The following is a 23,892-nucleotide window of genomic DNA, read 5'->3' as shown; positions in this document are numbered from 1 at the left end:
CATGCTCTTAATATTGAATTAGTTGCATATGCCCATATAATTTCAGTACATTGAAGTAAATCTTTACCATTACAATTATTTAAGTGCCTTCTAACTAGGTGGAAACTAATACTTTTTTTTTTTTGGCGCATGTTTATATCCACAAAAAAGATATGTAGATAACTGTGATATCTATCTGTAGATAACCCAAAATGATAGGGACAGGTGTGAAAAGCTGGGAGTGATATGGAGTAATAAAAATCTAGCATGTGTATTATGTAAAGAAATTACATGCAAAATAGTAAACTTGTTCATTCAAATGAAAAATGCTAAATTCTGTAGATTCAGTATTTATGGGTTTTTTTCAGCTTGGGCAGAGTAACAAAATATTATACAAAGTATTGTCATCCCTAACATGTTGTTTTTTTATGTAGGTAAAATGGACTTAAATTATTTGAAAAGTGAAAGTGTCTTAAAATACTATTTTACTTCCTCATTAAAACAGATGTTTTTACATTTTAAAACTCTTAAATGGATAGATGTATTATAAGCAACATGTACCTTTTCAACTTTTAAAAATAAAAAATATTGACTACAGCCTCTTTAAAACAAGTGATATCTGGATGTAGATTTCACTTTGAAATTCATGTCTCATAGCTTGAAACATTAACAAATACATACTATCCTATGAGTAAGTAATGAAGGCTATGTGCAAACATCTCACTTAAGAATAAGCAAAAAATGCAATCAACCCCTTTTCACTTATAGTTCTTTGGTAAAAGAATTATCCACAAAATCTGAATTTGCATTAGAAAGTATTTAAAAGACATTTGAATATGATTAAGTCATATGAACTCTGACATATCTTCCAAGTTCCTGGCATTATTTTGAATTGCAGCAGAAAAGGGAGAGATAAAGGGAATGACTGCGAACTTGGAGCAGAAGTGTGAGGTGGATAAAGTTGCAAAAGAATAGTTCTCAAAACCGAAAAAGTAATGAATTTAATTGATCATTTTACTAAAGTTTCTATATAAGAGAACATTTATTCACAAGAATATGCAAAGCTGTTGTGGAAAATGTCTTTTAGGATAAATAACTCCCTTACACTAGAGGTCCTGGGGGCAAGGGAAGGAGTGATTTTACATTTTATAATAAAAGTTACTGTAAACTACTTGTAACGTTTTTTAAGTAAATAAAGAAGTTAAACTATTAAAATGAGTTTACAATGTTTGGCTTAAGGCAGTAATTTCCAACAGTAAACCTTCTTAGGTGAATAAAAATATTATGTGTTAGTTTGGTGGAGTAGGGGGTCGTGGTTCATGCTGTTGGAAATATGATAGTTTAATGTCTGCATGAGAAATACAGATATCATACACCTTGCTGATTACTCTTTTATTTATTCTTCTTAAAGTAGTATGTGGACTTGCCTTTCACCGAAAGGGGGGAAAAGTTGTGAAAATTGACACCAGTGTGAATTTATACCGTGGCAACAACGCAGGAGAAAAGAGGCAGGAATTAGCACCATGGACAGAGACGAGCAGCCCTCAAATTAAGACTTGCAAAGCTTGACACGGTGTTTTCTGTCCCTTTCTGTGAGACACGGAAACTGCGCGTCTTGGGAATGTTTCATTCCACGGGACTTTGCGGAAAAGACTGTCCTACTCCACAGAAACTCATTTATTTTGAATTAGGCTGGCTTTTCTTAGGACTCAGCCATCGTGACAAACTGTCAGGAGAGTTAGAGCCCCGAACTCGCTGTGCACCTTCCACTGTCCTGTTTTACATACACTCCCTTGCCGGCGTGAGCTCGCCTTTCTTCAGAGTGTTCATGCAAAATAAATGCAAATCCAGGTAGTCTTCGAAAAGTCTGGTAAACCTGCTCCAGAGTTTTTAATCCTCGAATTTCCCAGCTGGAATTGCAGCAAAAATGCCTACCTGCTCACCCTTGCTCCCTTCCCCGTTCTTCTCCCCGCTCCCTCCACCCCCTAGCAAAAGGGTAAAGCCTTTTACTCGAAGGTGAGTGACTCCCAAGACTATTTTGAGAAAGATTCTTTACATTGCAAACACTTTCGTTAGGGACAGTGCCAGGGGCGGCAGTGAGCGGGATCTCAAACATCCTTTACTTTCTCTTTACATTGTGTCTTTAAACTCCTGTTCAAGGGGGAAAGACTGTAAAGTAAGAGCGCACACTCAAGGAATATTCCCCCCGAATCCTGAGGTTGCTGTTTACACTTAAAGACACATGTATTGTTCATTTAAATGTTCTTTTAAAAAATGTAACTAGTGTCGCAGTAAATCTTTGAGACCAGCCTAGGTTGGTTCTCCCTTCCCAGCCCCCCACCTACACACACACACACACCCTTTTTTTTTTTTTTTCCTGGACCAATGTATGAGGTTCATTCTCCTTTAGGTGATTTGCCTGCAGATATTCAGACTAAGATCTGTTGCACATGTCCCAGAGTGTCTAGGAAAATATATTTGCAGCCTCAGATCGACGATTATTTTATGTAGACGCTCCCACAAATGTCCCCAGATTTCCTTCCCCTCTTTTACTCAATAGCAACTTTTAGGAGGATAAACTCACGTCTTTCCTGAGCATACAAAGGGAAAATCTAGGCGACTAGGCGAGGGTGAAGGAAAAAAAAAATAAACCCGAGGTGAAAAAGGGCAAATCAGAGCCTTATGTCCGTTTCTTTCAGGGATACTAACAGCCTTCTTTAAGCTTCCCCCTGGAGCCGATACATCTCATGCAAAATTAATACAAGCAATTAAAAATAGCAGTTTCCAAAGTTAAAGGAAACCATCTGTCTCAGCTGGTAGTAATCAGTCTTTTCTCCGGCCCCTTTACCGGGACCTGGGAAGAAACGGTTTTTCTGCTTCCGATGCTCGGAGGCTCTTTCTTATATTGAAGATTTATGTTTCCACTTGTGTGCGATGCACGTCTAATTTGAAATAATAAAGCCGGGCTGAGCAACCAGTCAATCAGAGCCATCCAGGGCGCTCGGCACGCCGCCCTGCCCCCCACCTCCCTCCGGTCTCTAACTCTTTCCCTCCTCCCCCCCCTCTCACTCTCCTGGCCCTATCCCTCCTCCTTCCTCCCTCCTCAGCTCTCACACGCGCTCACACTTTTACCCCCACGTGTGTTCAGATCAAACCCTTGTCCCACAGAGCAAGTGCCGGCACCGGGCCACGGTGACAAAGGCGGAGTTTGTATCAGAAGAAGACTGAGGCCCGGGGAGACACAGCGGCTAGAGAAACAGCTGTCTTATCAGCCCGCTGCAGAGATGGAGATGGCTCGAGAGGTCCTCAACAGATAATCACTTGAATAGGTTTGCAATGCGCCAAACTTCACGCTTGATAAGGCCAACCCAATGTAGAGAGAAGCCCAGATCCTGCTCCATTCTGTTTTATCTGGGCTGTAAATTAAGAAATTGAAATTCAGGTGGCAGAGGCAGCAGTCTGCTGATAGACCGCTAAAGTAAACTGCCATTAAAATGCTTTCTGCAGGCAGAGGGGGCGCCTGGAATGGAATATTGTTTTTAAAAAAAATGTAGTGGGAGGGGGCAGTGAGAGAGAAGAAAAAGCCTACCGGGCTTAAAAATTATTTGGGGAAGGGAAGCTGTGAGGAGAAGTGGAAAAGGGACACAGCATCTGGCCATGATTCCTAATCATAGCTACTATGAATAAACAATTTGAAAAGTACAGTATGGAGTTGTGTGTAAAGTTTGGTGTGATAAGAGATCAAGGGACAATTTAAACCAATCTGGTATAAAAGGGAATTCTGTCTTTATCTGAGCAGGGGTGAGAGGAAGTGGATATCAAATGGACTCTGAAGTTTTCCTTTCATTGTGAGAAAAGCAGATCAACCGGATACAGAGGAGTTACCATAAATTGAAGTTAACCTGACCTTTTGGTTGAAGTGATAGGGCCACGGGAGAGATTCCAGAATGATTTTTACAATAGCCTAAGAAGTTGTCATCTACAGGAAAGACTCTGCTTAGCTACTTACAGGAATAACAGTTATTTTTCAACTCCCTCCTCCCTTTACCCAGGTAATTACTATAGGATAATACAGGAAACAAAAAAAAATCCCAGGTATGTACTCTAACACATACCTGATTCTTACCGCACACTTTATATCTACATTTTTCTGTCTGCTCTTTTGGATATGAGGTTTGAAATTTTATGCATTATTTAAATAGATGTTTTCACAAATATTTAATATGTGTAATGACCAGCATATAGCCACTGACATTGTCATTTTGATTCACTAATGTCTTAGTGTTATACCTTGTTCTTTGTGTCTTAAGTGAATTGCAAGTTCGTTGGTGTCCATTTATGAGGTGGATAGCAAGTATGAGAAGATACATGGCATTTTCCACAAGGGCATTTACATTTTAAGTCTTAGAAACATTTATAAAAAGTTACCTTTAGCCGACCACACATAGTTAATACAGCTTTAGAAAATGAATCAATTTTTATTTTGTTTAACTTCAAAAATGTGATCTCAGAATGCATTTAACTGACAATATAAAGGCTTATATCACTTTAGGAAAAGGAAAAATCAAAAATGAACTTGGTGGAAAAAGTGAGAAAAATTTTAACATGCTATCATAAATTTTAGCAACTATTAAACTACTTGAATTAAAAACAATTATAAACTTTGAAATTGTTATTTGATTAGTCATAGGGTAGTAAGCAAATAAATATAGGTCATGAAATCTCAAAGACATTTCTGTTGAATTGTTATATGCAAAAATCCTTCATATCTAACAAAAAATAGGTGTTTGGGTTTTTTTATTATTTTAAATTTAAGTGTATGGATGAATTAGTGCTTTGTGTATCCTTTAATGAGACAGAAATTTATGGTTACATAAGCTAACTTTTCCTTTCCATACCATCATTTTCCATAAAGTTATACTGGTTTAAATAATGGCTACTATACATGTATATTAAGAAATATTATTTTAATGAATTCCAGCATTTTAGGCAGTATTATATTATCTCCAATAATCCAATAACAAGATATTTTTCTGCTTGTTAGAAAACAAGTTTGAATTACCAGCTTTAATAGGCCCCTTAAACTATGATTTTTATTTTTTTCTTAATCAAATTGAAAATATGCAGACAATGGACAGCTTAAACTATTCCTTAATACAAGTAAGACTTTTTTAAGATGTGAATTTGCATACAGATGAAAAGATACACTGTCACCAAGTTTGAAATGTGAAAAATTTAAATTATAGCATTTCAAAACTAAGATAATTTTAAGAAGTGACATTTTCATTATGAACATAAAATCTTTTAGCATGAAATTAGTATAAAAATAATCTTGTTTTTATATAAATTTTTGTCACAAAATGAATGCTATATATGGTTTCTAAAGGCATAGCAATTCATTATAAATGATGAAAAATAAAAAATAACCAAAAATGTAAAGTTAGTTTTTTAAATGATTTTCAATTATTAATCCCCCTCTGTGAGAAATGGCATATTATATTTTGAAAGCAAACAATCTTCCTGTGATGTATTAAGGCAAAAATGTTGGAAGCTTTTGAAATATCCAAAAGTCTTCATGTTTTTGTTTAATGACTGATTATAATTCTTTTACCAAAAATATCACATATAACTAATTATGTCCTTCCAGATATAACATTTATCATCAGGTAAGAGTCAAATGAGCAATACATAATCACTTCCTATTTCTAAATATTTTTCCTAATCTTTGACAAAAGGCCCATTTCAATTTGGTTCAGCATCCTTTGAGTGCCTAGCATGTGCCAGAATAACAAAATTAGATTAGAGACAATAAATGCTTGAAGGAAATCAGATTATATTTTAGGAAATGATAGTAAATGGAAAACTTGAGACGTTTAAATAACTCAGTTAATATGTTGTATAATACATATTCACAATGTGTCTGGTTTATGTTGTTGTTATTGTTTATCCTTATAAATTTTTGTACAATATCACTTTTTTAAATAATATAACTTGTCAAAAAATTACTCCTTTATATAGGAATATCATAGAAGGGATATTATCCTCCTAGGAGCTACAGTTTTGCAAATTGTTAATGGCTTGAGTTTTGACTTCAGACACGTGGATTTGAACCTGATTTCACGGGGCCTTGGACAAGTTACTTTATTGCTTCTAAACCTTGATTTTCTAATCTATAAAATCGTGCTAATAATGCCAAATTTAGAATCACTGTGAGGTTAGATGTAATCATAAGTATAAAATACTCAAAACTTCCTGGCATGGAGGAAGCAGTCAATATATGATAACTACAATTATGAGAACAAAAATGGTAACTTATCACATTTATTTGATGGAGCCAGAATTAGAATTCCTGCCTTTGCATACTGTCTCTTAAATATTTTCCTTAGCTCTCATTAATGTCCCAACTGATATATTTCATGATAAATATTCTCTCACATTTCTAATTGCAACCAAGTTTAAAAGGCGCCAAAAGGCATAAAATCATCTATCTGCCCTGTTATGTGACTTCAATATATTTCCCAATACAATTTCGTGATTCACTCATAAAAAGTTGTAGGTCTTCAAAATGGAACTGAGTCTGAGATCCCATTTGACTGATATAAAAATAAAAACACCTTAGATTTTTATAGTACCTTTTATCACAAAAAGCTCAATGTACTTTTACATATTTATCATTGTAACCCCAGGAGGTAAAGAAGGACATAAATTATTTCTCATTTTCAGGGGGCATAACAGAGGCATTAGGAATTTAGGTAACATTTCTAAGGTTAATAGAGATAGTTTTCCGGGATGTCAGTCTTTCTGCAATCTGTTACTCTCTCTGGCATTAATTATGGCTATTGTTACTTTAGTTAGGCTCAAACATTAGTGTTTGGCATTAAGTATAGCTTATAATTCAGTTAATCACTTGATGAAATCAAGTTGAGTCAAATATATACCATCACAGTCTAATTAAATTAAAATATTTTGATTCTATGTTGAGACACTTTTATTATTCAATTTTATATATGCATACATTATTCTTATTTACCATTCTGTGTTAATTTCTAAGGGAAGATTTTAAAGGTTATTACTCATTTATGGCCTTGGAAGGAACCAGTTCCAATCTACTTATCACTCACCTCTCCCTAGGCTCATTCTCCCATCTCCACATATATTTTTATAGGCTATTATCTTTATTCCATTTACATAGGCTAACAGTATTTTCTGCTCTAGTTTTCTATTTAGATTGTGCTTGAAAAATCTATCAAAATAAATATCTAAAGGAATATAGAGGTAGACTATATAAAGGGCTTTTTATAATGTATTGTTTTGAATAAAACAAAATGTATAATGTCTACTTGACATTATAAAACATAGAATATCAGAAGAATACTAAAACTTGCTTATGGTTTATAGTTTTGCAGTTCCTTCCTGGGCTTACATTGCTATGAATTGATATAGATGGAGCTATAGCTGTGGACTTTCAGTAAGTGAAATGGAAGGAAACAACATTTTGCAGCCTGATAAAAGAATGAACCTTAAACTTTTAGAGATCTAAATTCATTGTAGGTAACAATAGAAAACAGACTTAATGTTTTTATTTTAAGCTTCAATAGGCATCTGTCTGCATCTTAAATGTATCATATAATTTGATAAAATTAACCCACTCAAGGTCAAGCCCAGTCATGTGACTGCCAGACTTCTACCAGCAAGTGTAATTAGCACCAAGAAAAAACACATATGCATAAACACAGAACAGCCAGTGCTGCTGTTTATTGCCATTTCACACTAACCCCTCTTAACTCTTCATGTTGATGTGATTAAATAAAAAAATCCATTTCTCTGATAGAGCATTATGTATGTGCATTTTAAGGCTGAAGATACTGTTGTAATAGAAATAATATTTTATACCTTTGGTCATTGTCATTCTAGTATGAGAAATTAGAGAATATGGTTGCTTGAAATGTCAGTTTTTGTAAACATGAGTTGGAAGATGTAACATAAATGAATGGTGTTACAGACTGTTTAAGCTGTATGAGTAACAAATAGACATTTCCTTGAATTATTTTCACACAATTTACTGTGAATTTTTTCCTCTAGATGATATTTCTAGATTCCTTGTGCAAACAATAAAAAACTTTCTTTTATGTCAGTGCTTATTATTTAACTTATAGAGTACTGACGTATTCTAGAATACTAATATTTCTAGATATAAAATGAATATGAAAAGATACACGTGTCTCCATATTAGTCATATCAAAAGGATACATGAAAGTTTGAGCCTCCTTGTAAGGTTTGTATAAAAGAGGAAAATATTCATATATATTATAGTGTTCAGTCCTCGGTTTTAAAAGATCTTTATATAAATCTCAATTGGGTGTGTGTGCATGCATGTCTGTGTGTGTGTGTGTGTGGTTTAGAGCAAATAAAAGGAGGTTGAGAGGTGAAAATTACAGGAATTTGTTGGAGTATACCAGCCTGTCTATAGGAGAGGAAGAGGGCTACGAAGCATAGGAAATCAGGTTCGTTGGGTATTGTGGTGTCACATTATGCTGGCTTTGAAAGCCAGTAGAGGGAAGTACAGATATACAACTATTGGAAACAGGATACACCTATTGACAACTGTGAATTTTAGAAAACGCCAGACAGAAAGATACCTAAAGGTAGAGGAATTAGAACCAACACATAAGCAGGGTTAAGAAGCTTCCGTCGAAAATTCAAGACTCCTTGCAATGAGGAGGCAGGGTCAGACTATAATATATATGAAGAAAAGACTGACAGGTATAGAAGAAGGGTTCATGACACTGACAATAATGAAAGTGTTTTGATGGGCAAAATATTTCCACCAGCACTGGGAAAGAGATAGGGTTCTCAGCATCTAATGTTTCTGAGCCAAGGAGCCCACGGAAGCTGTGAGGGAGAGAAACCAGGGACAAGAGTCTGTCAGGCTGCTGCTCTGCGTAGCCCTGGACGCCTCTAAGATACCTTTGTGCCTAAGGGAGGGCTTTAAAAACACCGCTGGGAAAGTACGCACTGCGGCACTAAGCAAAGATCTCTAGATGTGGAGAAAGGAGGCATGAATCCTAGTATTAGTTCTCCCACTAACTAGCTGATTCTCTTCAGAAAGTCACTCTGACTAAACTTCATGATTCCCAGGAGACTAGATTAGTAATAATAATGTATGCTAGGTGGCATTCGAATCCTCTACATGCATTAAATCAGTTAACCCTCACCAGAATCTCATCATTTTACAGATAAGGAAACTGAGGAAGTTAAGTAATTTGCCCAAGATAACACAGCTAGAAATCAAAAGAGCTGGGATTTCGCCCTAAATAGGCTGTTTCTAGAGCCCAAGTCCTTAGCCACTATTTATTAGAGTACCTTTAAGGTACTTCCAGATGTACAATTTTGTAATTTTAAAGAAATACAACAGAAATTACAATTACAGATGACATAACACTTGCAAGAGAACAAAACCCTCTGGAAAACACATATTTCAATGAACATAAACAGATAAAGCTCTACTTTTTATTTCAGAAATAATCAGACTCTTATACCTTGCCATGCTCTCTACCGCTGACAAATAGGAGAGAGAGAAAATTTATAGTTGGATGATTTGTTCCTTTAAAGAGATTCAGGTCAAATATAATAGGATTTTGAGAAATATTTTATATAAGATGTCCTTGGCTGTTCTAACCAGTGGGTAACATTCTTTTGCAGTTTAATTATTTAGCTTTTACATATTTTAAGCAGTCTACTCCATAAACATATAGTAAACAGTTATAAAGCCATTAAAAAGGTAGTGTTTATTATTTAATGAAATGTGAAGATATTTATCAAATATTAAGCATATTAAACATCACATAAAGGATGTTTACTAGAACATTAAACAATGGCTATTTTGAGGTAATGGGAGTTGGATTTATAGTTATTTTTTCTTTACATTTTCTGCACTATTGGGTTTGTAAAAATTTTAAGCATGCATTCTTTTTCATAAGTCAGAAAAACAGGTAGTTTATTGTTTCAGAAAGAAAAAACTCTACAGCTCAAGCTTGAGGGCCTATAGCCACTAGGTGGGAACAGGTGCTAGATGCTGGATGGTAAGGACCAGTGACCTCTTAAAAGACAACTTAGATAAAGAGAGAGGTCAGAATAATACCCCTTGAGCTTTACAGTTTATAAACAAAATAATACTCACTTATAAAAACAAACTGAGATTTAATACACATGAAAAATAGATATGACAAAAATCTCAGAAATTGCTCTACCATTTTCTTAGACAACAATATCAGGTGCAAGTATCCTGTCCAATTAAAATTGCCTAATATTAATTATATACAATAACATAAATTGTTTCCTTCACTTACTGACTATCTGTATTATGGCCAAGGAATGTTCTTCTTTTCAATGAATTAATCATTTCTTTTTCCCTATTAAATCCTTTCTCAAATTGCTCAAGAATCTCATAAAATGAACCTTCATTCCCAGCCAGCAAAACCCTTAAAGTGATTTGCTTATATTTCTATGGCATATAAGTAAGTGAAAACCATAATACAGTAAATAATTATAATAAGATTGAACAAAAACTGGCTTCCAGTCAGGTACCATTAGTGAATTGCTATTTCAATGTCCTAAACAGTCACCTGAGTTAATTCAATTTTCATATTATTTAACTTTTGTCTTTAAAATCACTATTCAAGAGAATGGAAAACTGGCTCAATGTCTCAACTGTGACTGATGGCACAGTCTCTGAACATTCTTACTTATTTTGTTTTGCTATTTAGAAATATTCTAATACCATGACCAAGAATCTAACAAGAGCTATCTAACAGGTATTATTTATCTTATTAGATTTATGACATTGGTAGAACTGGAAAAAAAGGTACTAAGAAAAAATACCAAAATAACAGAAACTTACTTTTTAATGTGATGTATTTTAATGTGTTTTGTTATCTTTTAAGTTTTATAAACCACAGACATATATTAATTTTCAGATATGAATGACGACTGGTTTGAAAAAAAAAAAAAACTTATTTGTCACATACAGAGGACATAAAGTGCCACTACCCTCACTCATGCACTCATTTGACTCATGGTGCAGTCCTGAATAATTTTAAACCAAACATGACTGCGGCAATCAATTTTCGTCCAATTTATTGGGCATGAGTTAAAGCCAATTAAAAAACCATTTTTGGTGCAATTCAAGAGGAAAACTGTATAAACCCATGAAAAACAAATTTCAGTCCTAGACATGAGTCATCACTATTCTAAATATTGGGGTCAGTCCCAAATCAAAAAGAACAAATCCTAAAATTGCACAGTCCACACTGGAAACTGCATTTACCAGCAATGATTTTACACAATTATTAATTTTTTATAAGAAATTGACCTGAAAGGAAAATCATGCTCTTCTGTCTCATATCTGAATAATTTTTGCAATGAAATTAATAGGTAGTTTACAGCAGCACCTTGAGTTTCTGAATTAAGAACTGAGGTAGAAAGTCATCTGTGACCTTTATATAAAGAAAGCAAAACATTTTACCTATAATTTTAAAGTATCTTTCACCTATTAGACCATGTCTTCTTTCACATGAATATAGTGGCTCTCTTTTAAGGCCATAAAATGAAACAATCCCTGTACGCTCCAGATATTCTTAGGGTAATCAAAGCAGCAAAATTGAAACTTCTAGGTTGGAAATTACAGCTATAAAATACAGCCATACATTTTCAATCTGCGTATTAAAAAGGCCTTTCAAGTTCAGGGTTGTCTCAGTTAAAAGTATTCACGCAGACCTGAATGCTGGTTCTGCCTCTCCTGTGTCCTTGGTATATGACTTTGGGCAAGTTGTCCAACCTCTCTAAGCCTCAACTTTCTCATTCTTAAAATGGGTATTAAAAATAACCTACCTTTTAGGGCTGTTGTGAACATTAAGTGACTAAAGTATTTGTCAAGTGCCTGGCACAGAGTCAATCTTCATTAGATGACAGAACTGGATAAAGGAAAACCCAGTGATTCTCACACATGGCTGTGCAACACAACCTACCTGTGAGGTTTTTTTCTTTTCAAGTACAGATGCCTCCCCTTTACCTCAGGAGATTTCACTGTAATTCTGAGGTGTAATCTAAGCACATATGTGGATAAAAAGCTCCATAGGTGATTCTGATGAACAACTGATTTAGAGCAAAAAAATCAGTACAGGTTTTTCAGTTGTGCAATTAACATGGAGTTAAACAGTGGCTTGGAACTATTTTGGTTCAGTTATCTCTGCTGAGCAGATTAATTGGAATAATTGCCAATTTTATACTTTGTGTTATACTGAAAAATATTTAACTAGGATATCTTGAAAAGATTTTATTTACACTCATATTGCTATGAGGTCACAGAATAAGTGTGATTTTCTACAACTTCCTGTTAGTAAAATGAAAGAACATGTGAGATAACCCTGGGAAATTGCCGTCATTCCACTGGCATAGATATATTTTAGGGTTTGTTATGTTTGTTACTTCTATTTAATAAACATAGGCAAATAAGCCAAAATTACTTAATCAGTTTTTTCAGAGTTATATTTTCCTTTTGAGTCAGTTCATTTTTAACTGTCCTACTTCAAGTATGCACTCTCCTCAATGATAGAGATCAGGTGGTGCCATGCTGTTAAGAAAAAAAACTACCAGAAAAATATACGGGTTGGACTGACATGACCACCCCACAAGTTACTCACCATGATTGTATAACAGAAAAACATGCATTTTCCCTGAGAGCCAATTTTAAATATTAACAGCAATCAGGACTCTCCTTAATATCTTCCCATTAGTAGAGATTAATTTATTAGATGAACAACCTGTTACCTTGGAAGGGAAAGAGATATGTCCTAGTAGATCTTGGGTATTAGCAATGTCAGTAAAGGTGGCAGCATAAGCCTAGGGGAACAAAGGACAGCCAGGTCCTAGAAGTATCAACAGGAGGTGAGGAAACCAATCAGATAGTTTCCACCATTTGTGCCTAGGGCAAGTCTGGATGCAGCTGGTACATTCTCAGACTTACGGCTTTTATAGGCCTTCTTGGTAGGAAACCAGAGTGATTTATACCTTGGCATATCTCTATACAGGAATTCAGAGAAATTCCAATACTGCTACACCACCAGACAGAGTTTTTAATTTAGAGTTTCTAGAGAACAAGACTATTGCTATACCCTCTCTCTGGATTTAAGAATGCAAACTGCATAGATTACCTAAGGGCTCATTGGGACAATACTTATTCTCTGAGGACTCCCTACCCTCGGGGTTTAGAAATGACTCTGCAATCTAAATATAATTCAACATCATGTATTGGCAAGCTGTTGGTAGATCAAGGAGATGTTGATCAAGATGTCAATGAGAGAGTTGGAATGCCCAGATTCTAGTGTTTAAACTTTTTGAGAATCACTATGTTTCTATATATAAAGCGAATGATAGTGTTTGCTTGTTTTACTTTGTAGGGTTATTGTAAAGCTAAAAGAAAAGTAAATCTATGAACACTGGAAAGTTTTTTATTGGCATAAGAAATTAGAGGAAAATAATTTTTAATGTATATAACTTTCTAGCAAATTATACAAATGCCTGTCAGGAACATATTTCCTTTTTTAAAATTAAGTAAACTTTTTCTTTTTCAATATGATTCTCGAAAATTTCAAAATCAACTCATCAGATAACAACTCTATGTTAAAACTTCAAAAAGTGAAATTGCCTGACACTTGCTGAAATATCATGGAACACGAAAATGAAAATCTATAGAAAATGCAGAACCTTCCATTTCCTTTTTTGTTTATGAATATAATGTTTTATCTAAGTCTCACCTTAGACAATTGGTTTCCAAAACGTGGCTCTTTGAAATTTCAGAGAGGAGAGAGCCCCTTCAGCGTTTAACAGCAGAGAATTGCATTGTCTCAGCTGGAAGCTGAACAGCTGTTGACTCTGACATTTTTCTGTTCCCCTGAGTGAGAGTTCAAGGACCCTCTCTGTGCCATCAGGAGGACAGCCAGTAAAGGGGTCAGAAACATGTTCCAGTGCAATTCAACTCCAAGGCCACCCTAGAGGACTGGAGAACAGATAACTCAGAGCCACTGTTGCCCAAATGGTAGAGATAGTCTCCCTGTTGAGGAAAACCAGCCTCCATGAGAATCTACTTTGTGACTCATGGCCAGATCTCAAGGCTTATATGACCTGAAGCACCCTTGATATTGGCCAGTCTCAGGAATTTGGTGTCCTTTTAGAATTTATCAATATATATCTCTTTTTCTCATATATATAGGAAATTTCCTTTTCACTCAGAGTGCATTTCTGGGTGCTTCTTAGTGGATACTAAATAGCTAACTCCATTTTGATTTTATAGGAAGAAAAACAAACAAAAAGAATATTTCAGAATAGCTGTCACTGCAGCACTATTTATTGTATCCACTAGAGGACTCCTCTCAGAATAACTCAAAATCTCTCCCTTCTCATTCTCTATGGCCTCTGGCATTTGATGCTCAACTAACTCTTGAGTTGGGCCACTGGCTACATATCAGTATTAGAATGAAAACATTCCCCCTACTTTAACACCTCCTGCTAGTTCAATAAAGCGATGTTTAAATAACTGAACTGGCTTCAATGAACTGTACTTGCCATTTTTTCCTGCTTCTTAGCTAGATAAAATGGAGATAATTAGGAAGTGGATGAGCAGGTTTAATGAAAGCCAGTTTCTTTTGGTATACTCCTGAAGCAGCAATCATCATCTGTTTGGCTTTTGAAGAGCAACAATTATAATCACTTAAACCCCCAAGGGGAACAAAAATAGAATTTACATTAGCATATAAAATATACAGCTGGATTGGGCAAGCCTACAAAATTCTGGGGAAATCATTCTAATCTGAATGCTATTCAAACTCACAAGTAAAATGAGTTCAAGAGTATTTTACATACTTCCTTCCTATAAAATAATACTTATAACAATGTTGAGAGGATTTTCCTAAAAATGAACACAGGGAAATAAAAAATTGTTGCCAGGAGAGAATCCCAGAGGGAATAAGCTAAACTGTATTGTCAAGATATCAGAGAGCAAAATGCATAATGATGTTCACACAAAGTACTAATCACTCTGAAGTGAAGGTTTTTTTACAGTAAAACTACACACATTTAGGAGTTTAAGAAACAAATTTTGTTCTGATCACTGGTACTACTTACTAATAAGGAAAATTTCAAATTAATAGTACTTCCCTTCTCCTCCATTGCAAATGTGAAAGTAATACAAAGGAAAGTGAAATTGCTTAAGTTGATAATCTATTGTTATAAAACAGAACTGTTTCCTATTTTAAAATATTTTCATAACATTTCCTCTCAAACAATCTCTTTCTTACACCCCCCTTTCTAATTGTAGCCCAGATCACAGGCAATCTCCCTCATCATTTACATTATTTAATTACTTCTGCTTTTGTGTGCCTTTCACAGTTTACAAGATACTTTTTTTTTTGGTAGAGCATAGAAGAATGAAAATGGGGCCTTTGCTTTATCCATTATGCTACTAGCAACAAAACACTAACATAATCAATATATTAAAGGCTTTCCCGGCTATGCACATTTGTCAAAGGCAGTGTATCTGAGAAATTACACTAATGAATCTTGAGCAACTCAGCATCCTACACAGAAAACTTGTTCTCTCTCATCATAAGTACATATCAATATTTAAAGACAAGAAAAATATATACTTCATCTTTCTATATGTTATTTGAAAAGCCACTGTTACATTTCTTTAAAATGGAAAAAAAGTCAGTAAGCAAAATTCCACCTCCATTGAGAAGCCTTCCTGAATACCATACTAAAGCCAACCACAGGCATATTAGCGACAGCTTCCTCTGTGCTCCTAAAAGTACTTTTTACATATCTCTGATACCAATTATCTCACTACGTTATAACCATCTGTTGACATCTCTATCTCTTACACAGAGTATGCATTACTTGACAGCACAGCCATTTTTTCGAGCCAAGTATTATCAGGTTCTAGCACGGTGCCTAACCCAGTAAGCATGTAATAATGTCTGTTGAGTAAAGTGTATCATTCACTGCATTCTAAGACATCAAAATGTTGTGGTATTCATGGTAGGAATCAAACTTATATATTAATATCATCTCTGCAACAATATCAGATTTAATGATAAATTAAGCACTAAGAAATTAGAAATACAAAAGTCTAGATTTCTGTAGCAATCTTAGCTCTAATTATCTTTAACAAAGGTTCGTGGTAGTATTTTAGATTTTGTTAAATATTTATAATGTTAATCAGCTCTTTAAACTACCTATCCCATAGTTAATTATTTTTACTGAAAACACTTGAAAAGCTGAGTTCATAGTTCTTAATGGTAATGACCTCAGGTTTCATTAACTTTATAATCTCTGTTTTTAAAAAATTAAAAGCATTAACATTGCCTTCTCAGCCTTTGTCAATGTCTGTCAAGCGAGGCGGTATCTAGCTTGTATTACTCTGCCCTTTATGTAATGCTCTGAGAGGCTTTGAAAATCTACAACAGATAAGTTTACTTTGAACACAAAATGTGATGATTTCATATTCAAAAGGATTTACAGGGATAATTGTGGTGCATAGCTTGAAGGATTCCAGGACCTATGCAGGACCTTTCTTAAGATCCTTTGATTTTTTCTCACTTTAAACATAGTTCACATTTTTCCTACCAGTTTTCCAAGTGAAATGATCATTTCGTACAGTTATGACAAAACAATAATGGAGAGGTAGAAGAAAATAGACTCCAGAATTTATCCTAAAATACTCCTGGATTTTTAGTTAGTAATAGTTAATATTCTTATCATTAGATAAAATTATGTTTTGAGGAGTTAATTATACCATAAGTTTAAAACTGAACAACGAATAACTTTCCCTTTTAGCTTCATATTGCTATAACCATAACTTCTATATGTATAATTACATATATTCATTATTTATATAGACAGATTTGTGCACTTCAATGAATTTGAATGAAAAGAAAAATTGTATAGACGGTTGTATGATTTTAGTACATAATCATGTAATATAAATTTCCACATCAAAGGATGAAACAGAAAATTATATGAACATTTTATTAGCTATTAAAAAAACTTGGCCTGAATTTTATTTAAAATTAGACCAGTAACTAAAATTAGTTTTGAGAAGGGTAAAAATTCAGGGGTTTTTCCAAAATCAAAGTGAAATAGAGTTGAGTGGTTGAATGCTAGAATACTGTAGGTTGAAATGCTCAAGCCTCATAATTCTCCCCTTAATAACATGGTTCTTAAAATTCCAAAGTTATCTGACTTAAAAAAAAAATCTACTAGTACTCTCATCGTAATGAGGCTTAAACACGATTAATTTGGATATTTTCACTTTATAAAAAATGGAAACTTACAAAATGGATGTATCAATTTTTTTAAGTTATTCACTTAACAAGATCATTAATTCAAATACTATTTGAATGTGTGAGCTCTGCATTTAAAAAAAAAAGTAAGACAATTTTTTAAAAAAAGATTTACACAAAACAACTCAGGAGCCCATTTATTGCATAAAGTGCAGATAGAGTTATTCTGAGTGCTTTCATTTCTTCTCAGGTGAAAAGTGAAATATTGAGCAGTTTTCTGTTGAATGTCAATGATGTCCTTAAACATTTTTTCATTGTTACTTAAAGAGGCTTGAATGAATTACCTTGATAAAATCTTAACATCTCTACTCCACATCTAAGCTAATAAACAAACCTAAGAATAGGCAATATTTATGTCCCAATCTCTCAAGTCCAAAGATTTTATAAACAAAAAAGATCAAAATTAGAGCATTTTGATGGGAAAGGATGTTTTCTCTGTATTTATTAGAAAGTCTATCATCTTTAATATTTAAAAAGGAATCATATAGTAGGGCCCTATTTAAAACTTTTTATTTTCTATATCACTTACATGTTTCTTTAGTTCACAAAATGAGGGCAGTTTAAAAAATCCCCCTTAATCACTGTGATTAGAAGTTAATTGATTAAGTATATCAAAGTAAACTCTAGCTTAGAAAATACATATTATCGTAAAAAAATCAAATGATTTGCTACCTATAAAAATCATATAACATTTTATGACATTACCAAATGTAAATGTAATCAAAATTTTAAAATTCTTGAAAATGAAAAATTAAATCCCATTTTAGTCATTAAAATTTTTTAAATCACTCTGCTTATTTAAGTTCCCTTTTAAGGAAAATTGGGTACAGTTAGGTCTTCCTTTTATTTACTAGGTATTTTTGCTATTTATTATAAAATACTTTTGTCACTATAACTGAGTTAATCTTTCTCTCCTTTTGTTTTTGGAACAGAATCGAGAATATAATAAATTCTCCATAATTAATGTCCCAAAAGAGAAATAACCAGACAAACCAGGCTAATGTACCCAAACCCAATGTGGGTACAGTTAAAAATATTTCAGTGAAACTTTTTTCTTCAAAAATGTTGTATTGCAAAAGTGCCAAGATTGACAGGCAATCCCTACCCTCAGAATTTGTGGCAATTACATGAGCTTTATATGAAGGCCTTTTAAAATCTAGTATCTTTCTATTATTTGATTGTCATTTTGTTTGATTTTGGATCCAATTTTGGAGTCAGATAGATTTTTGATTCACATCCTCACTTTATGGTTCATGAGCTGTCTTACCTTAGGTACTCAGTTTCTAGGTGAAATAAAAGCTACCACCTAAAGTGTTTTGAAGATTAACTGAGATACTGCATATAAGGCACTTACATATATGATTAAATCCATGACTGAGTCATAGCAGGTAGACAACACATGTTAACTATTAAAAGTTAACTTCTTCGAGATTTTAGATTGTATATTTGACATGGGATACATACTACATTTAATACCAACTAGAAACAATAAATGAAGATCATTTTTGCATTTTTAAAACTCTAATGTCACTTCAGCCATTCTTTTTTGCCTTTATGCTTGCAGGTACATTGCATTCCCTGGATATGGTACAAAGGGCAAAACCTGCAATGTACCATTAGATAACCTGGCTGCCATCCACTGCCACTTCCTACATCTCACTTTTCTCTTTTATGCATGAATACTTTTTCACTTAAAGTGAGTCACTGTCATTGGAATCAATGACTTTCTATGAGAGTACTGCTTAGTTGAAAACACTTAAGAATTTTGTACTTCTGAACATTATAAGCTTTCTGCTATTTGTAAAACTTATTCTAATAAACTGAGGTTCAAGAAAAATATCGGAGCATGACCACTGTATTTCCAATGTGCCAATAGCATAAATAGAACATTTATAATTTGGTATAAATGCAATTATACTGAAAATAAAAATGTTCATATTTTGTAGGAAAAAATTGGTAAGTGTACTTTTACATTTTAAATTTCCATATTAAGAATATTTAGCAAACCTAAAATTGGCACAGAATTATGGTGAGGGAAAGTATGAGGAATATATGGCATTAAATATATAGCATTAAAGAGTCTAAATATTTTAAAGGCAGTTAAACTACATGCACTACTAATTATCATTTAGAAGATAATTTTCAATTACCTAGCTTATTTTAAATAATAATTTTTAATGAATTACTTCAACTAAAACAGTATTTTCAGTGTTTAGGTAAAAACTCAGTAAATCTGATGGCTAGTTTGAGATTATGAGTATGATTAAAATAACTCTGAATAAAGTTGTTCTTCTCCACATGTCAAAGTAATTTAATTTTACATATATACAGGACATATATTTATTTATATATATCTATATATCAGTAGTAGATAATGAATTATTTCTTTGTTTAGCACTGTATACATATAGTTCAAGGTGTTTATTTTAAAACCCCAGGTAGTGTTAGTATAGTTCAGGATTAATTATAAAATTAAATCCTATGATAGGTGAGTAATATGATCTAAAATTAATTATATAGTTAAGAACATTGCTAGCTGACTACATGTGGTCTATGGATATTAGTGGGTAGAACAAGCAAATTTCCCAACTGAAATTCTTGCTAATACAAAGACATAAAATACTATATTCTAATCCAAACTCTTCTTTTTTCACAAATTTTACTGAATTGATTTCTCTTGTACCAACAAATTAGTAGTTTAACCATTTTGGTGTTTTAGCTCTCAAATGAAAACTGTTTTAAGATGGTTATTGCAAACATCTAGACTAAAATCAATATTGATGACTATGGAAGCTGACTGCATAAGGTATCACTTTCCTGTGGTAGTTACTGTTGAACTACAGTAACTTCATGTAGAATAGGCAAAAAATAAGTCAGTTGTTAAAATAAGTTATTAAAATATATGCCCACTAAGATACATTAAGCTTTATTGCAATACAATCATTTTTAAAGTTATTTTCTGTTTCTTATGATCACAGGAAGTTCATAATTTAAAAATCTTTATTTCAGAATAGGTCTTGAGAAATGTAGGCACATGCAATTATATCTACACACATATAAATGAAAATTAAGAATGGGCTCAACAAAACAATTCCTTTCAGTGGGTATTTCTGTTTCCATCCCATCCTCCAAAAGAGAAAACTTAGACGGCCTTGCCTCATCAGAAAATGGGCAGGTCCGTTCCAATATAGGGCATCCCAGTTCTCTCCATGGCAACAGCCCTGGATAAGTTAAAAGGCAACTGAAAGTTTTTAAGACTACTGAGCACTATTAATCCTTTTGTTAAAAGTGCAGAACAGGCCAAACAATGTAGAATTCTCCAGAGCAAAGGCTGTCTTTTACCAAACTTGGAACTGTTTACATTGCCACAAATACTGTGTTAGCTACCTATTCTTGGAAAATGAATGAGATAAAGGGGCAAAACCTGGAAGTCCATCCCTGGAATATACCTGCTATTTAAAAACAAAAGGGATTAGGAAAGGATGCTGAAGAAGGACTCTTAAATGAATGAATCTGTACACTTTAAAAAGTAGGATGAATGGGAAGAGGGAGGAGAGGAGAGGGCAGTGGGAAGGAGGGTTAATAAGCAATTCCTTTCTCCAGCCTCAAACCTTTTAGACCGCAACTTTGCAAATGTATTATTTCATCATCATTTAGTATTTAAAATTTGTCCAAGAATGATGGCTTCAAATGTTGCTACCTGAGGAAGTGTGAGGAAGAATGGTCTAACTGCAGGAGAGGACACAGAGATAGTTGTAGTAGCTGAGGATGACCCCATTGTTTCTTTTCTTCTTCAGGATTTTGATCAGGAATGACCCGGCTAATGTGCCGAGTTCAGGAAGTCAGAGCTGCAAGGTTCTTTTGAAACCAGACAATAACCTAGTTCCCTTTGCCTCCCTTCCCTGCACCTCTCCCCTGCTTACTGCCAACTCTTACCCACTTTAAATGCATCAAGCCTATTACCATCCCAAGAATATCAAACATATAAATACAGCACTTGTCCACTGACCGTAGTAGAGAGAAAAACAAAATTAGCACTACTGGTTTGTATGGGTTTCTTTTTGTTGTTGTTTAACCACCCCCTCCTCCCAGCCCCCAACCCTTTGTGTGTGAGGATTCCCCTTCAAACCACCCACAGACCGAGCAGACGAGAAGAAATGGTAATTTTCGGTTTAAAAGTTCACTTACCACGGCAACCTCATATTGCTTTGTCATGCTTTTTGCACTTAAATTTTCAAAACTGCTTGTGCTGGGCGCAGAACTGGGAAGGCAGGGCTAAAGTATCTCTAGTAATCACAACAAAAAGGAGAGAACATTCACCAATCAGAATTACATTTAAATGTACACTCAAACCCCAGAGCAAGACGCACGGTTCAGAACACACCGGGGAGGGGGCGGGGGTGGAAAAAGCCAAACTAACAAAACAAAAGGTAAAGGGGAGAGTTGAGTGGTTGGAGGGGAAATTGATCCAAGCCGCCTTTTGACCGTAGACTGGCTTAAAACCACCACCACCACCACCCCCGCCCCCAGCACCCCCGCGATTACCCGAGTGACTGCACTTGCCTCCAGCCAGCTCGACTGCAGGAGAGGAAAGCCCCATCTAAGTTCACTAGCCCTGCCACAGTCTTCCACTGCCTGATGGGTTCCTTCAGGAAAACACTTCCAGAGGCATTCATCCACTTGAGGTCTGGGGTTGGCTGCTGCTGCGAGGCTGCTGCGGCCGAGGCTGCTGCGAGCAGCTGCTAGGATCCTTGCCGTCTCGTTCCTGCCTCTTTCGAGCTGCACAATAGCCCCGGCTGGGTGCACCTCATTAAGCCAGCCGAGAGCCCCAGGAGCAGGGCAAGCAGTGTGACAGCGCTACCTCTTTGTAATGACTGTATGATGGATGCAACCGAAGGGTGGGGTCTGGGTGGGTCAACACTGTTAATGACAGTATGTATCATTCTGTCCGTCCTCCAGGAGAGGGAAGCCCCCTGCCCTCCCCTCAGATCTTGGGCTCTCTCTCGCTCTCTGTCTCTGTCTCTCTCCCTCTCCCCCTCTCCCTCTCTCTCCTATCTCTCGTCTCTGTCCCCTGTCACTCGCGCGCACACACACACACACACACGCACACACACTTTCTTCCCTCTTCCTCCACCTCCCTATGCCATTTTCTGCAGTCAGCGTTCAAAAAAAGTACGAAAACCATCGGGTAATTTCCAACTGAACCGATTACGGACGGCGAATTTATCCAAACACTTAAGGAAGGAGAAGATCCTAAAATCGAAAAACGAAGGCGGAAGGGGCAAGAAGAACGGGGTGGAGTTGGGTGGAGGAGCGAGCGGGACGTTAACTGGCCAATAGTTTGCAACTGCCGGTCAACACGCGTAGCCGACTCAGCGCTGCTAGGGAGGCGCGGGACGCCGCCTCCACGTGCGCCGCGCTCCTCCCAGTGCCCGGGACGGTGTCGGGGGCGGGCTGCAAGGCGAGAAGAGCAAAATAAAACCAGCCCGAGAGGCCCTGGCTGGGGTGGAGACTGCAGGAGTAACTTCTGCACCCAGGCGGCGCGCAGCCAGTCGGGGAAGAACTCTGCAACCAGACCGAAAGAAAGTCCGACCCACCCGGGAGGGCTGCTAGGATGCTGGAGCGAGTGTCAGGGTCCAAGACTCCCAAGTCGGGCGAGGGCTTCTGCCCCCGGCCATTGGGTCCCCCCTCTCGGACCAACACCCCCGTCCCGCTTCAGAGCGTCGGCCCCACAGGTGCGCAGCGAAGTCACCACGTTGGGGACTAGCCCCCGCCTCTCTCTCTTCCCTTTCTCTCCCGACCCGACATCCTCTTCACTTCTCACTCCACTCTGAGTCTTGCCTGTGCTGGCCAGGCTGCCCCAGGGAGGCAAAAAAAAGAAGAGAAAATATCTCTCCTTTCTCCCCCTTTAAGGGGAGCCTTGGATCTTTGTTTCACTGCCACCCCACTGACACCATCCCACTGACGTTTTCCCCCCTTTCAGTTTTGTTAATGGTCCCAAGAACCTAGTTCACAGGCACCGATTTTTCTTCTATAGGAAAGCCTTACAGAATGATTTTTATTTCCCTATGTGGACAAGTACACTTATTTGACACTCAGCCTCCCGTTTCCAACTTAACTGTGATGCTGTACGCTCTTGATGTGGCTACAAAGCACCTTCCAGACATCCTGAGCGATTTCTCCAGAACCGTGCGGATACTATTTATTTATATTTATTAGAGTTTATGGAGCACCACTTCTCTGACTCTGTGTAATAGACTTCTATGTTTTTATCATTGATGTCTTACAGCCGCTAAGAGAAAGCAAGAAGCATAGAGAAAACAGGGTATTTATGCCTAATGAAGCATCTCTCCCTTTTTATGTCAGCCATTTATTTATTAATCAGTTAAAATTTGTGTAGGTTGTGCAGCCTGCTCTACACCATGGGCTAGCACTAAAGATTTTATGCCACTTCTCAAAGAGCTTCTGATCCACGGGGAAGGCAAAATAACCTTCAGTTCTTAATTGCTTCTAACAA

At 35.8% G+C, this 23,892-nt stretch overlaps 1 protein-coding gene across 2 annotated transcripts in view; it reads right to left on the bottom strand.

Moving 5' to 3' along the window:
* The window catches only part of ELAVL2 (ELAV like RNA binding protein 2), a 159,281-nt gene extending 137,620 nt beyond the window's left edge, over positions 1-21,661 (bottom strand). For both annotated transcript variants that reach the window (XM_030817611.1, XM_030817612.1), the window contains exon 1: positions 21,564-21,661. In XM_030817611.1, coding sequence (XP_030673471.1) covers positions 21,564-21,590 — 27 coding nt within the window. In that variant the 5' untranslated portion in view covers positions 21,591-21,661. The remainder of the gene's footprint in view (positions 1-21,563) is intronic.
* Positions 21,662-23,892: the final 2,231 nt, after the last annotated feature.

This window comes from Nomascus leucogenys, chromosome 8 (assembly GCF_006542625.1).
Source record: "Nomascus leucogenys isolate Asia chromosome 8, Asia_NLE_v1, whole genome shotgun sequence".
In the NCBI taxonomy this organism is placed as follows: Eukaryota; Metazoa; Chordata; class Mammalia; order Primates; family Hylobatidae; genus Nomascus; species Nomascus leucogenys.
Note: the sequence above shows the minus strand (reverse complement) of the source record. Positions and strands in the feature narration are given on the sequence as shown.